Genomic DNA, 15,043 nt, shown 5'->3' on the forward strand with positions numbered 1-15,043 from the left:
CAAGTAGAACGACGAATATGCAAATAGGAGGTTAATCAAAACTCAGTCGCGAAACTATTCTATTAAACCAGCTTCGAGGAACTCGGGGGATTGTAAATAATTTCGGAAGTTCGCAACTCGCCAAGGAGGCAAGTAATTCTCGAATATCCGCTATACCTTCTAAGTAGCTGTGTGAAAATTCACGAAGGCTAATTAAAACTTACGTTTATTGCAATGTATTAGAAACAACTTCACGAAGAATAAAAATTACACGTGGACTTCTTTTCTATGCTTTTATATGAAAATGTGGATCGAGAAATGCGACGATAGAGAAGGATTTGATAATCAAACAGGAAGAGCAGTTAGATATATGCACACTCTAAGGAGTTGAATCGAAAAAGTAAACGCTTCCAGCACTCAGAATCTTCGTAACTCGGATAAAACCGATATCTCTATCCTTCTATCAGCGTAGTTTCCTTTGCTATTTACTCTTTTGCTTTTTACGCAAACTGGCTCAGGATTTTTCTTATTCATATAATATATGTGTACAAGGTGTATTTTATGATTTATGTATACTTAAAGGCTTAAATATAGTAGTAGCATACTAAATATACTAGGACGATACGCTCTAGCGATATTGAAGGTGGTATTTCATAACATACCAATTTTTCAAGTATGATAGTTTTCCCGGAACGTTTCTTGTACGGCAGTGTTCGAAGAATTAAACAGTAGAACAGAGCAATTCAATGGTACTTTATCATTAAAGTGATACGAATCGATCGATGACTAATCGTACGAATATTCGCATCAAACCTGCGATGATTGATTCGATCGGTGTTTGTTTTTTTCTTGATCTCGCCGTTGAATGCGAATGGTATTAATCCTAAACAATTTTAAACCATTGCGGTAATATCTATGTTTAAACGTTATTCTTATCCTCTCACCCGAAGGTTTACTTATACCTTGTCGTAATTTTTTGCTTGTTCTGTAGCTATAGATTACAAATCGATAACGCTCGTGTGGGAGTGATAAACATTTGTGTTCATCCTCATGTAATGACATACTCTTAATATAGTTTGAAAAAAAAGCAATAACGTTGCAACATACATACTTGATGAAAATAGTTGAAAAGAATCGATTGAAAAATTGTATTACAGTGGAAAAAATTGACCTTCACGAAAAGGGCGCCAAGAGTGTAAAAGAATAAAAAAAGTGCGACTTCGTAAAGAAAGAAAATTCTTTTCTAAAACATTTAGAATAAAAAATATTACATATAATGCTCTATCAGACGATCTAAATGAACGTCTAATAGAAAAAATTGAATTAAAAAGCATTATAAATACGTTGTTAAGTTGATTAACTGTTGAACGTAATATGTAATGACAACGTAATGACATATGAAATGGCACCAATGTTATTAACCTCTACAAAACTTTAATCGTTCATATATAAAATACTTTAATCGTGTAATACATTTCAGGGAAACATACTGAAAACGTCACTTTGTTTTTATAATATTTTATTTATAATTTTTTATATAAAACAATATGTTGGTTATTAACACAACCCTAATATATCTTCTTTTATATTAGACAATGTGAGTGTACAATAACAACTAAAACTATTTGTTTATCATAAAAAGTATCAACAGATAACTAATCAGAAAGCAAAACGGTTTATACATTGAACTAGATGAAATACGAAATCGTAATAATTTTACATAAAATTACCTTGCATCGTAAAGTAATACTTCGTTAATATAATGTGAAGAACATAAACACACGGTTTCGACTGAAACTACGGAGTGTTTTTATAACCCGCTAACATAAAACAAATATTCAATTGTCCGAAATATTACGTCCGAAACACTGAAGTCGCTCCATCTAGAGATCGTTTAGTTATCTCGAAACTGTGCTTCGATAAACGATAAATCGAAGTTACTCGTAAGCTCGAACGATTGCCAGTTGCCGCGCTCCATCTTAGCGTAACAATTCTGTTTCAATTCGAACGGTTCTTTCAAACGCGTATTAATATACGCGAAAGTTATATATATTTCATTTATATAAATTTGGCTCTTACAAAAAGTACATAATCCAAGGTTGGATTTTCTGCGCGCTAGTGATGTTATTATATGCGTGTTGAGTTTATTCGCTTTCGCTGCCACCTCCTCGATCTGTACTCGAATGGCGGGAACCAACGTCACTGCCCGAAACTGATTTTCTCGACTCTGGAGTGGCAGATCTGGAATAAAATAATCGCAATATGTGGCCATTACGGTATCATGGAAGCTGTATTTCGTTTCGGTAAGTGCATTTTGATGTTTTTGTTATTTACCTTGCCGATCCACTAGGGCTGCGACTTCGAGAGCCACTCTTCGACCGTGAGCCGGAACGCGATCTAGATCTTGACACAGATTTAGATTTTGATCGGCTTCTGCTTCTTGATACACGCCCCTCCGACTGTGAGCCACTCCTTGATCCTGATCTTGATCTTGACCTTGATCGCGAAGCTGCTTTTCTGGAACCACTAGGGGACCTTGATCTCGATCGTGCACTAGCTGCAGATCCCGATCTCGAACGTGCACTACGTGCAGAGCCTGATCTCGATCGTGCGCTAGCTGCAGAACCCGATCTTGATCGTGCACTAGCTGCAGAACCCGACCTTGATCTTGGCTGCGATCCACTTTTCCTCGAACCACTACGCGATCTTGATCGCGATTGACTCTTCCGCGACCCTGATCTTGATCTCGAGCGTGAACCACTTTTTGCTGAAACGGATCTCGACGGACTTTTCGACCGCGATTGACTTCTCGACTTAGAACCTGAACGAGATCTAGACTGTGAACGAGATACGGATCGAGATTGAAATCCTGATTGTGATCGTGATCGCGATCGTGAACTACTTCTAGAACGGCTTTTAGATTTCGATGTGGAATGAGACCTAGAACTCGATGCACGGGATCCTCCTGAGTCAGACATAATTCGTCTATTTCCGCGTCCGCGACCTTCGTTGCCGCTTTCACCACTGAAAAACAAATTAACGACACCATTAATTTATTTATTTATTACACACCTCAGTATATTATATTTTTGTAACGGCACATGAGTCAACGTTATTTTGATTGGCTAGTTTCAAAGGTAAGTGAACTCCGGACAAAATATTATCGTCGTTATTTGTAATCGTTAACCAGAGTTACATTTAAACTTTTTGTAATATTACCGATCGATACAAATAGACAAACATGCTCTTTAGGACGATTAGTATAACGAACCAGTATAGCGAATCAGTATAGCGAATTATTATAGCGAGTCATACAGAGTCGAATAACGAGCGTCGAGTTGAACAGTAGCATTGAGTGAGCGACGATAACGATCGGCATACACTATCTCTGTACTTGTACTTAAGGTGATTTTAATATACTCTAACTATTACAATTTTATCACTCACATAATAAACCAACCAACCCGTATAATAAACCACCTTATTCTCATAAAATGAATGATCCTTACCCGCTTGCAATTTTAAGACCTCCTGAATCGCTATCAGATTCGCTCGTCGATATAGTTTCCTTTGATAAAGGCATCTTTCCTTTTGCAGTCTCAGCTGTACTTTTCCGAAATGCTCTGTCTTTCTTAATAATCCCTTTTCTTCGACGTTTTCCACGCTTGAGTCGATCACTTTCTGAACCTGAATATTGCGAAATAAAATATATATTTTTTGAAAAACGCAGATTAATGACACGTATAATCGAAGATCATGAAATATTATCTTACCACTTTCTCCACTCCGCATTTCTCTCTTGCGCTTTCCTCTACCCTTGCCCCTTTTTTCTTTACGTTCACCACTTGTTTTTTTTCTGCGTTTCCTTTCTCTAGGTGCTTCCTCCCGACCTTCCTCTCTTCCAGAACCACCACTGTCACTAACGTATTGATCAGTGCGTACTCTTTTTCCTTTCCTTCCAGGTTTTTCTGAAGGCATTTCGCCGAATACCAAAGCGTTCTTTGTCTTTTCAACGTACTCTTGACGTTTCTGTAACATTTCCTCTTCTTTTTGTCGTCGCATTTCCTCAAGTTTCCGTTGTTCTTCCGTTTGTCGCATTTTAAATGCTTGTCTATACATTAATATAAGATCATTATTATGGTGTTTGATGTATTACATATGCTAATTATGTTTATATAATTACCTTTCTTCTTCTTGTTTTCTTCTAAGCATTTTTTCTTCTTCGTCCAATCGTCTAGCTCTGGCAACATGATATTGTGCTTGCGATAAAAGATCTTGACACCTCCTTGTTTCTGCTTCTGCAAGTTGCCCCATTTTATCTCCATGCGTTGATAAATATTGGAAGTATTTATGTGAGAGTCCCAATTCGTGAACTGCCTGGAGTACTGTCGTTAAGGTGGACTTCTCATCCTTCAAAATTTGTGTTGCTAGACGTTGAAGGACAAGTGCAATATTGTATAACAAAACAGTGTCCTGTGGAGCTACTCTTCTTGCCTAAATTGATATAATGAAATTGATTAGTTATTCTTCTTTAATCAATATTAACGATATCAGAGCATAACACAATGTTTCTGGCTCACCTTTAATAATGTCAATTTTGCTTCTCTTAATTTACCAGCTTTAAAGTAAGCTCTTCCAAGATATTGCAAAACTTCGACGTGATGATATTTATAGAACTTTCGAAGGCAGTTTTCATACTGTAAAAAGATATATTTTATAAAATAGTTGCCAAAACATTATCATATCGTATTACATACAAAACGGAAAGTTACCATTTGGATAGCGCTAACGAATTGTTTTTGCTCTACATAAATGTGCGCAATATTCAACCATACATCGCAAAATTCTGCTGTTGCTTCTCGAACTTGAGCAAAAATATCTCTAGCTTCATTTACACAACCTTTATGCGCTAGTACAGCTCCTATTCCATTTGCAGCCCAAATATTTTTAGGATCGTTTCGCAAAACCTATGAATTTCAATATGTATATATGTATATGTATATATGTATATATGAATAAGATTTATTATTTTTTAGTATCATACCTGTTTATACATAGCCAATGCTCTGTCTTGATGTCGCTTCTCTCGATCTTTATCTTTTCCACTTTGATGCAATGTTTGCAACCAAATGTTACCCAAAGCAATCAAAGAATAGGCATCGGTACTTGTGGCTGGATTTTTTAAAATTCTTTCGAATTTCTTCTGGCCAGGACCCCATTGCATTTTAACCAAATGTAAGTTACCCAAAAGAGACCATGCATCTGGGTGCTCGTTATTTATGCTTAAAGCATCCTTAAACCAATCAGACGCTTCATAAATTTGTCCTTTATCTCGAGCCATACAGCCAAGTCGTAAATAACAATCTACATAGTTTGGATGTTTCTTTAAAATGGCTTTGTATAATTTTTCCGCTTTATCAAATATACATAAAGCTTCGTTCAAACGAGCCAAATTATATGTTGTCGTAACTGCAATTGAGTTATAGTATACAGAATCGTGTAAGGCATCAGCTTTAGAACGCGCTAAAGATTCCTCCAAATTTTTCCTAGCTTCTTCCAAGTTTCCAAGTCTATGATAAAGTAATAAGTTTTAGTCTTAATAGCAGATAAAATAAATTAATATAAGGAAATATGAAACATACCTATAATGTAGAGCACCAACATTATTTAGAATTTCTGGTGGTATATCTGCCTGGACTTTCTCTTTTAAAATTCTGGTTGCTGTACCATATGCATTTAAGGCTGCATTAAGGTCACTTTGCTCCAATATTTGAGCCAATTCAATCCATGCTTCAACATCATCCGGAAATTGTTCAGTTACTTTACGAAGATGGTTTTTAGCAATATCGCGTTTCGATTGAGAACTTGAGTTTGCGTACAGAGATCCCAGAATTTTCATTGTTTCATAATTACCTGGCTGAGCTTTCAACACTTTTTCGAAACATTGTGCTGCCTGTGATTTAAAAACAGTGTATGTAAAATTTATTAGTTTTACCCTATCATATATAGTATATAATAATATATATAACATGTTATGCTTACATTTTCTGCATCACCACGATAAACATACATTTGACCTAAGCCAAAGTGTGGTAATACAAAAACTGCAGGTGCAAATTGTGTTGCCTGATAGTAATATTGGAACGCTTGGTCATAGTCACCCTGAAATAGTTATTAATTATTTTCCAAAATTTTGAGTATGTATATATGTAGACTTACTTATATCGTACACTTACTTGAACATGAAATGCTCTGGCTAATTGATAGCAACTCTCTGCACGCATAGCCTCGTTCTCTGTATTGTGAAATGCATGGAGGGCTAAGTGCTGTACTTTGTTATAGTCCTTTTTAAAGAAAAAATGATTTGCCAAATGATTCAACACCATGGGATTAGTCGAATCAATGGTATAAGCTTTAGATAACATTTGAACACCAGTTCTGATACTATCAGGCTGTTGTTGATTCAGTTTCAATACTGAAAGCCCAACTAATGCTCCAACACATTGGCCATCTAACTGTAAAGCTCTTTCAAATGCTAAACGTGCTTTTTCCTGGTTATTTAATTTCATAAAACAATGCCCCATCCCCAATCTCACAGCAGCTGGACAATTTGGATTCGTTCTCAATGCCTTTTTATAAAAGGCAAGCGCACCTCTATAATCTTTTTTGTTAAATGCTATGCATGCCTTTCCTAGTAGGGAAGGAATATTATTTGGAGACTGATTTAGTACAAAATTAAATTGGGCATCAGCCTGATCCATCTTATCCCCTTCCAGGAGGCAGAAATAAGCTCTGCCAAGTAAATGATTCTGTAACACAAAGAAGTATTATATAAATAAGACACAAATATTTCCAAATTAGATACTAGAAATGATATATACCTGGTCATACATAATAATCTTATCTGCAGTTGTATATAATAGGGTAGCTTTTGTAAATAAATCTCTCTTTTTGTCTTTATTCTTTTCTCTGTTGGCTTCCTGCACATAATATGCAGCCAACATATCCAACGCACGCATTTGATCTTTTTCATAGTCACGGTAATCAATATTAGCATCAATCCGAGAAGATTCAAGTATTTTAATGAAATCCTCGATTTTATGTTGTTTGTAATATTCAAGCTACAATGAAATACAATATGTTTAATGTCTTGTAGCTTTTCTATTATATCTATTATCCAGAGTTTTAATTATAAGTAAGTAAGTTGACTTACAGCTAAATTGACCCAAATATTAAGTTGTGCGTGTTCTTGACGTAAAATACCAAGAACCTCGTCTCCTTCTGGTAATTGATCTAGGTACAGCTCAATTACCTAATAGAATGTAATTTAATATATTAAAAAAATTAATCAGAGAGATATGGTGAGGGATTTAAGTAGACAAAAAGTGGATAAAAAATTCAATTTCAATTAGCAAATGTCTAATGTTTAACATTTTACTGTACATGACACAAATGGAAAAACATATTGGAAACAATATGAACAAAATAAGATCAAAAAATTAGTCCAAAATTATGCGATCAAAACAAATATGAAACAATAGTAATTTATATTTCATATCGAGGACAAATTTCAAGATATTTAAGAGCGATTGTTTGTACGATGTATATATTCCGCAAACAACGCTTGCAGGGATTAACTACACAAACGTGTCTACATATCACGGGTTTTTAAAGAATTTTGAATTACATGTCAATGATGTATAACAGGGATGGTTTAGCTTACTTTCAATACTTTGCAAATGATAAAATTCAATGTTAAAGCAAAAACATTTACCTCATCTGTATCACGAAGTGGAATCTCTATGGAACCCGCCATTACGTTCAGTATCCAACCACTAAATTCACTATCCAACCACTAAGTTCACTACCCAACCTCTCAGTTCAGTGTCCAGCCACTAACTGCAGCGGAGTACAGTCGGAGTATGAACGTACAGTCGATAGATGTCGCGCCGGACAAAGATTCGCCGCCATTTTAAAGTAGAACATTAATATTAGAATATATAATATTAATTTTTTGTTTATTTATTAATTTAATTTATTAATTTAATTTATTAATTTAATTTATTAATTTAATTTATTAATTTATTTAAAAAAAAATGTACACAACAACAAAGATTAACATTAATATTAGATATTAAGTATGAAGAATACAGGAGGGGGAAGAAAAGGGCGGAAGTAAAGGGGGAAAGAAAAGGAGAAGAAAGAATTTTTTGTTTATTTATTACTTTAATTTATTAATTTAATTTATTAATTTATTTAAAAAAAATATACACAACAACAAAGATTAACATTAATATTAGATAATAAGTATGAAGAATACAGGAGGGGGAAGAAAAGGGCGGAAGTAAAGGGGGAAAGAAAAGGGGAAGAAAGAATTTTTTGTTTATTTATTACTTTAATTTATTAATTTAATTTATTAATTTATTTAAAAAAAATATACACAACAACAAAGATTAACATTAATATTAGATAATAAGTATGAAGAATACAGGAGGGGGAAGAAAAGGGCGGAAGTAAAGGGGGAAAGAAAAGGGGAAGAAAGAATTTTTTGTTTATTTATTACTTTAATTTATTAATTTAATTTATTAATTTATTTAAAAAAAATATACACAACAACAAAGATTAACATTAATATTAGATAATAAGTATGAAGAATACAGGAGGGGGAAGAAAAGGGTGAAAGTAAAGGGGGAAAGAAAAGGGGAAGAAAGAATTTTTTGTTTATTTATTACTTTAATTTATTAATTTAATTTATTAATTTATTTAAAAAGAATATACACAACAACAAAGATTAACATTAATATTAGATAATAAGTATGAAGAATATAGGAGGGGGAAGAGAAGGGGGAAGGAAAAGGGGGAAGGAAAAGGGGGAAAGAAAGAATTTTTTGTTTATTTATTAATTTAATTTATTAATTTATTTCAAAAGAATATACACAACACGCGAAATAACGTTCTGACACATGTGTGACGTCAATTCATATTAGAGGCAGGATGTGTGCAGGTCTTCAGTCCGTACCCTCAATTACCCCGGGGACCCACCATAAACCTAAACATTTTAAGTTTATTGTTTCTGTTATCTGTTTATGGATGGTCCTTGAAGCAGCCTTTAGGTTGTTATACGTCCTTACTAATTCCGGCGGAAGCAGGTAGTTACTAATGGGATAAACCCAATACTTGACTAACGAAAAAGTTGGTTTTTCCCAGAAACAATATTACCTACTAGCCGCGTTGGTAGGAGGCTTTCTCTTCCTATCTTCATTTATTACCATGACCTATAACCAATTGGCATTGTGGATCGTTACTCTCACTTTTCCTAAAGGAAGGTGCGAACAGTTAATCCGCATTGTTACTTGAAAAGGGCATACCCATACCCAGCTTTCCTCCGTAATGAGACGATAACACCTGGGGGAGAAATAGACAAAACCATCGAACAATGAACATCTCTCCGATCTGTGTAAATCTGTGCTGTGAAATAAAGACAATAGTTGTGTTACGACTCAGCTATTTTTATTTCATCAATTAACCCCTAAGTTTACGTGACACATGCATGGACTATAGAATATGTAAGTACAGTTTAGTGCATTTGCGAACAAAGATTAATATTAAAATTAGATAATAAGTATGAAGAATATAGGAAGGGGAAGAAAAGGGGGAAAGAAAGAATTTTTTGTTTATTTATTAATTTAATTTATTAATTTATTTCACAAAAATATACACAGCAACAAAGATTAACATTAATATTAGATAATAAGTATGAAGAATACAGGAGGGGGAAGTAAAGGGGGAAAGAAAAGGGGGAAGAAAGAATGTTTTGTATATTTATTAATTTAATTTATTAATTTAATTTATTAATTTATTTAAAAAAAATATACACAACAACAAAGATTAACATTAATATTAGATAATAAGTATGAAGAATACAGGAGGGGGAAGAAAAGGGGGAAAGAAAAGGGGAAAGAAAGAATTTTTTGTTTATTTATTAATTTAATTTATTAATTTATTTCAAAAAAATATACACAACACGCGAAATAACGTCCTGACACATGGATGGACTATAGAATATATAAGTAGAGTTTAGTGCATTTACGAACAAAGATTGTAATAAGAATCATTAAAAATAATTCTCATCAATTTTCACTTATTATTTTACAACAGGAAATTAGTTAACGTCCTTCGGTATTTAGACCTAGTAACAATTAGTTGTGTGTATTAAATCGTACATTATCATTTACAGAGTATGTTGAGCAACAAGAATGTATTTTTATTCTTACATTTCGATAAACAGTCAAATCAACAATGAAGATCGCATTTATACCCGGCTAATCGATATTTATGTTGGTTAAGTTCTTTAAAAAACCACGACGTTAATTAGAACACTGTGTAACGCGTATATTTAACTTATTTAACTTATTTATCGAGGAGATCTATTTACTCTTATATTGTATAACATCATAGAAAACGAAAGAATGTACCTCTGTGATCATCAATTTCGAACTTGGTGTAAAACTTTAACAAGAGCGCGCACACGGCGAATCTACACATGTTCTTCGGTTTGACTCTACGTTTTCTGTGCGTCTTCTTGCAGATTTCTTTAATCGTAATAACTTCCGTAAAAGGAGGTGAAGGCTGTATCAGAACTAACGCTTGGCGGTATACTTGTCGCGTCCATAGTTTCTTTTTCGCTGCCAAGGGTCGACGTTCTAACGTCGAGGGTACCACTCACGCCGGACATCCCTGAACTTGTTGCCATTTCCACTTCTCCAACGTCGGGATGAGACATATGTCTTAAAATGACGTCTCTTTAATCCACAGTCAATCGTTTATTAATTTCTTGTCAGGGCCGATGATGAAAGTAAAAAAATATAACGGGAATGGAGGAGTTGTTCTTATTGTAAGAGAGAATGGTAATTGAGTTTCTCGCGGAAACCATCTTTTGAAAAGAAAAATAAAGAAAAAAGAACATATTCAATCGAAGGGTGAATGAATAGAACATTAATGAAATTGAGCATTTAAGAAAAAAGCTCGAATCAATTGACACTTGAAATCTTTAAGACTTTTCAGTGTCGTTTATATTTTGCTTCTTTTAAGAAACCACGAGTAACGTTTCCTTGACATCTTCCTTGACGTTTTTCTTAACATACAAGTTTTGCGATCGTACGTACCTTCCAAGGCAGAACTGTTCGCTAATTAAAAAGGGTTACTTTTTAAAACGTTTTGTGAACATTACCTGTAATCTGGAGCAGTGGGTTCAGTGTGCTGTCTTCGCGAGTTTGACGACATTGGTGTTCTCTTTATCGCGTAGATATATATGCCCGTCATTGTGAGCGTGTACGAGACGAAGTACAATGCGTGAAACTGGAACAGATGGAACGAGGCTTATTAGCATATGTAGCCATGTATTGTTTGTTATACAGGTTGTTGCAACAGATGATTTTATTCGCGTAACACATAGCTTGGAACACAGCTTCGAACACATACGACAAACCAGAACAATGACGTTATGTTCCGATTACATCTTAATCTGAAAGGATCGTATCGAATGAAGATATACCTTGTATTGATGGACCAGCATGCCAGATAAAACGTTGAAAGAATCTGCGGTCAGTAATGCTAGTTGCAACGCAGTTGCACCGGACTCGAACAATATAACAGGTACCAACGAGAAAAACACGAATTGCGTGATGCAGTAAACTATCAAGAACGTTATTACTGGTACATTGTTCCACTGAAATGATTCTAACTTCAAGCTCTCTAGTGTGGCCCTGGAATAATAACGATATAAATCGTAATAATCAATTATATCGCATCGAAAATAATCTTTTTTTCTGGCGAACAGTACTTACGTTTGCATACCGCATAATATAGTACCGAAGAAACCGATCATGCCGAGATATTCGATAATATCGACTGTCTTAACCGTTAATTCTTGTAGTACGGTTGTTATAGAAAAGAATACCGCGCCTCCAAGGCACAGCATATCACCAACAAGGTGATTCTTTCCTTTGAGGAAGAAAATTTAAATTGAAAAATTCAATAACAAACTTTGGTGGTTCTTTTCTCTAATTTGAAATTTATAATATTCGGCCGTAGACGAATGTTATGGATATAGATGAATTTGTAAAACAATCACCTGTAGTCGCAGGATCTCTATTGTCGTCAATCCCTGCCCAAACCAAGCATCCTACACCCATCAAAGAAACAGAAACGCCGACTATGTGCACCATCCGATATCTCACTCCTAGAACTAAACACGATAGCGCCAATGCGACTGGTATGGCCACACAATCGAGCAGCTGAAACAAAATTATTTCATAATTAAGTTAAATATTGTCGATTTTTTAAGTCGTTAAAATTTTAATCCGGAATGGGTGACGATAACGAAGTTCGTGATATTCGCGTGACGTTCGATTAAGAGTAGACGACGAGGGGTAAGTATGCCGGGTCGAAGACCTGGTATCCTCCTTTCGTTGGTGGTAGTATATATCCGATACAATAGTTGCGTTCCGTGCCATTCATCTCAGCCACAAATACTACGTACGCCGTTTAATTGATGGCTAAGTGACGAAAGTTGCATTCTCAACCGCATATAGATTGTGCGATGCAGCGCTTGCACCTTATTTTATCGAAACGGAGCTCTATACCAACGATGAAGAATAAGCCATTTTTACATTCAATGATGTCGTTCCGCCTTTTCTAAGTTCTGGATAAATACGAGCTTCGTAGAATTTATATTTAAAAAGGGAGAAATATTGAATAAAAGGAGCAAGTTACTAAAGAAATATTTTGCATTCGTTCAAAAGAACGAAGAAATTTGAACAAAAGGTTTTTATCGTATAAAAGAATTTCCACGTCTGTATAGCAAACTCTTTCGCTTTTAATGACATTTTTTATGAATTGTCTTTTTATCTCGAGTATGCGAGAAGGAAAATACAATAATTAATGTATCGTGTAATCTCTGACGTACGAAAGCTAAAAACTTCGTCATTGTTGTTTGGCAAAGTACAACGTTGAAATCCCACGTGACATCATTAGCACGTACCTGTATTCCGGCTAGGCTAGTGAATTGATGCGAGAATGTTACAAGTGTGCACGCTTCGACGTCAATGAGAGCTAGTAGCAAGTACCTCCATCCACGGGCTCGTATGACAGAAATTAGGCCGTTCCCTATCCCTCTGCAGGACATCCAGGTTGTGTACACAAGACACATCATAACGTAATGTGGGAGATTTTGTCCTGTTCCGCGGAGAAAATTTGCTAGCTCGTTATATCAAATATATATATACATCTACGTACGATTTCAAACGTAAAGCGTAAATGTACGCCGATTATTTATGCATGCGATCAATCATTAATGACATACCGGACGGAAGCGCGAGTTGATACGCAGTGTTGATGTGATGATTTGCCAGTGTCATGAAGCATAACACGAGAGATAGAAATTGTCCCAGTATTATCGCTCTCCACACTGACCTGTTAACAACGAAAGACGCAATTAAAGACATCAAGCACTTCATACACGATAAGCCTGAAATGATGTAACTGTAAAATTGCAAAAAATTAGCAGCGAGGAAATTTCTAAAGTAAACGCAAGGTTAATTAAATGATAAATCATCGATTGAGATTTGAACGGTATCTTTTTAACGATAAAAAGATCATACCAAAAACTGTCTGTGATTGAAGTAAATATGAAAATTACATTCCATGAAAGTAACAGGTCCTCGACGCGAGACAACACGAGATCAATGAACTGAGAACGTTGTTTTTGCGCCCACGAATTGTACGCAAGAAAATTGCTCCTAAACACCCGCCACTTTTATTTCTGGTGTTCCCCTTCCTTTCTCCGGTTTAAAGGAGGCGAGAAGCCGGTTCAAGGGTGGTTCGACATTCGACTTCCAATCGGAGGTTCCCTTACCGATTAACCAGCTTTTGCTTACGTACCATTGTCCCAGGTCCGATATATAATTTTCGATCTTGTCGCAGACCCCGTTCCTGGACTGCATCACCGTATTTTCGCCGTAGCGACGATCACCCGCTGACACTCCCATGCCAGGGTGCATATTCGCCCCGAGGCCTTTAGCCACAGGCGCTAGAAGAGAGGCGCTTGCGCGACCTCTTTCCCTCCATCGGCTTTGCACAAGCAAGGACCGGCATTTTTCGTTTTGCGAGTGCGACGAGGAACAGTGTGCAAAACCGAGAAACACGCTGTTCTATGGATGTCCTTCCCCTTAGTTATCTTGCTACGCTGCATCGATCGATAAGAGTACAGTCCAGTTTGCGTTCTATCGGGAAACGAGATTTACCTAGATCCGTCGATCATTTTTATTAAAAAAAGCTTTGTTTAGTTTTTTTTTTATCAGGTAGCGTTAGAAAGTTATGGTTCGAAATTTCTTGGATTGTGAGTTTTTAAGATGAAGTTTTAATAGATCGATCACTAAGGTTGAATAGCTCCTTGAAACTTTTTTATTAAATAGCGTTAGAAAGCAATGATGAATAGCTCTTTGGGACTTCTTTATCTGATAATGTTAGAAAGCCACGGTCGGAAATTCTTTGGTTTGAGAATTTCGACGAGAAGGTTTGAAAGATCGATCGTTAAAAATAAATAGCTTCGTTGAATTTTCTCATCAGGTAACGTTAGAAAGTTCCGATTTTAAGCTCCGATGTTTGTAAGCTTTGATGATGTTTAATAAATCGATCGTTAAGGATGAATAGCTTCGGTAAATTTCTAAACTAAATAGTATTAAGAAGTTAGTATCTAAAGTTCTTTGAGTTGTGACGTATTCCTGACGAGAAATTTTGAAAGATGGACTGATCAATAAAAATGAATAGTTGCTTGATCAGGCATTGTTAGAAAGTTATGGTTTGAAGCTGCGAGTGTTGCGAGCTTCCGATGAAAAGTTTTGAAAAGTAGGGTTGCAAGGCCAATCATACGATCTATTTTAAGTGTATTTTATTGTACTTAAAAAGTAATTGATGACGTTTTCTTGGGAAAGTTTCGAGGAATAATTTTGTTATTGTTACTTAGTAGCGGATATGATATTGAATGATAACGATAAACTTATAA

At 35.3% G+C, this 15,043-nt stretch overlaps 2 protein-coding genes across 3 annotated transcripts; both read right to left on the bottom strand.

The window, feature by feature from the left end:
- Positions 1 to 1,990: 1,990 nt before the first annotated feature.
- On the bottom strand, positions 1,991 to 7,883 carry LOC126868825 (RNA polymerase-associated protein CTR9 homolog). Its single transcript, XM_050624729.1, has 14 exons — positions 7,754 to 7,883; positions 7,193 to 7,291; positions 6,861 to 7,100; positions 6,216 to 6,788; positions 6,022 to 6,141; positions 5,622 to 5,932; positions 5,024 to 5,549; positions 4,752 to 4,946; positions 4,560 to 4,676; positions 4,163 to 4,473; positions 3,753 to 4,090; positions 3,489 to 3,666; positions 2,314 to 3,003; positions 1,991 to 2,220 (listed from the first exon to the last, which is right to left on the bottom strand). The coding sequence occupies exons 1-14, from the start codon at positions 7,793 to 7,795 to the stop codon at positions 2,124 to 2,126; spliced, it is 3,837 nt and encodes a 1,278-aa protein (XP_050480686.1). The 5' UTR covers positions 7,796 to 7,883; the 3' UTR covers positions 1,991 to 2,123.
- Positions 7,884 to 10,191: 2,308 nt separating this feature from the next.
- Positions 10,192 to 14,187, bottom strand: LOC126869021 (solute carrier family 35 member F2-like). 2 transcript variants are annotated; one of them, XM_050625106.1, is made up of 8 exons: positions 13,921 to 14,187; positions 13,343 to 13,452; positions 13,022 to 13,215; positions 12,113 to 12,275; positions 11,826 to 11,982; positions 11,534 to 11,744; positions 11,210 to 11,337; positions 10,192 to 10,766 (listed from the first exon to the last, which is right to left on the bottom strand). In XM_050625106.1, the coding sequence occupies exons 1-8, from the start codon at positions 14,037 to 14,039 to the stop codon at positions 10,574 to 10,576; spliced, it is 1,275 nt and encodes a 424-aa protein (XP_050481063.1). In that variant the 5' UTR covers positions 14,040 to 14,187; the 3' UTR covers positions 10,192 to 10,573. The 2 variants fall into 2 exon arrangements, with proteins under 2 accessions (XP_050481063.1, XP_050481062.1); XM_050625105.1 differs by having other exon boundaries at positions 10,192 to 10,781; positions 13,921 to 14,181.
- Positions 14,188 to 15,043: the final 856 nt, after the last annotated feature.

This window comes from Bombus huntii, chromosome 8 (assembly GCF_024542735.1).
Source record: "Bombus huntii isolate Logan2020A chromosome 8, iyBomHunt1.1, whole genome shotgun sequence".
In the NCBI taxonomy this organism is placed as follows: domain Eukaryota; kingdom Metazoa; phylum Arthropoda; class Insecta; order Hymenoptera; family Apidae; genus Bombus; species Bombus huntii.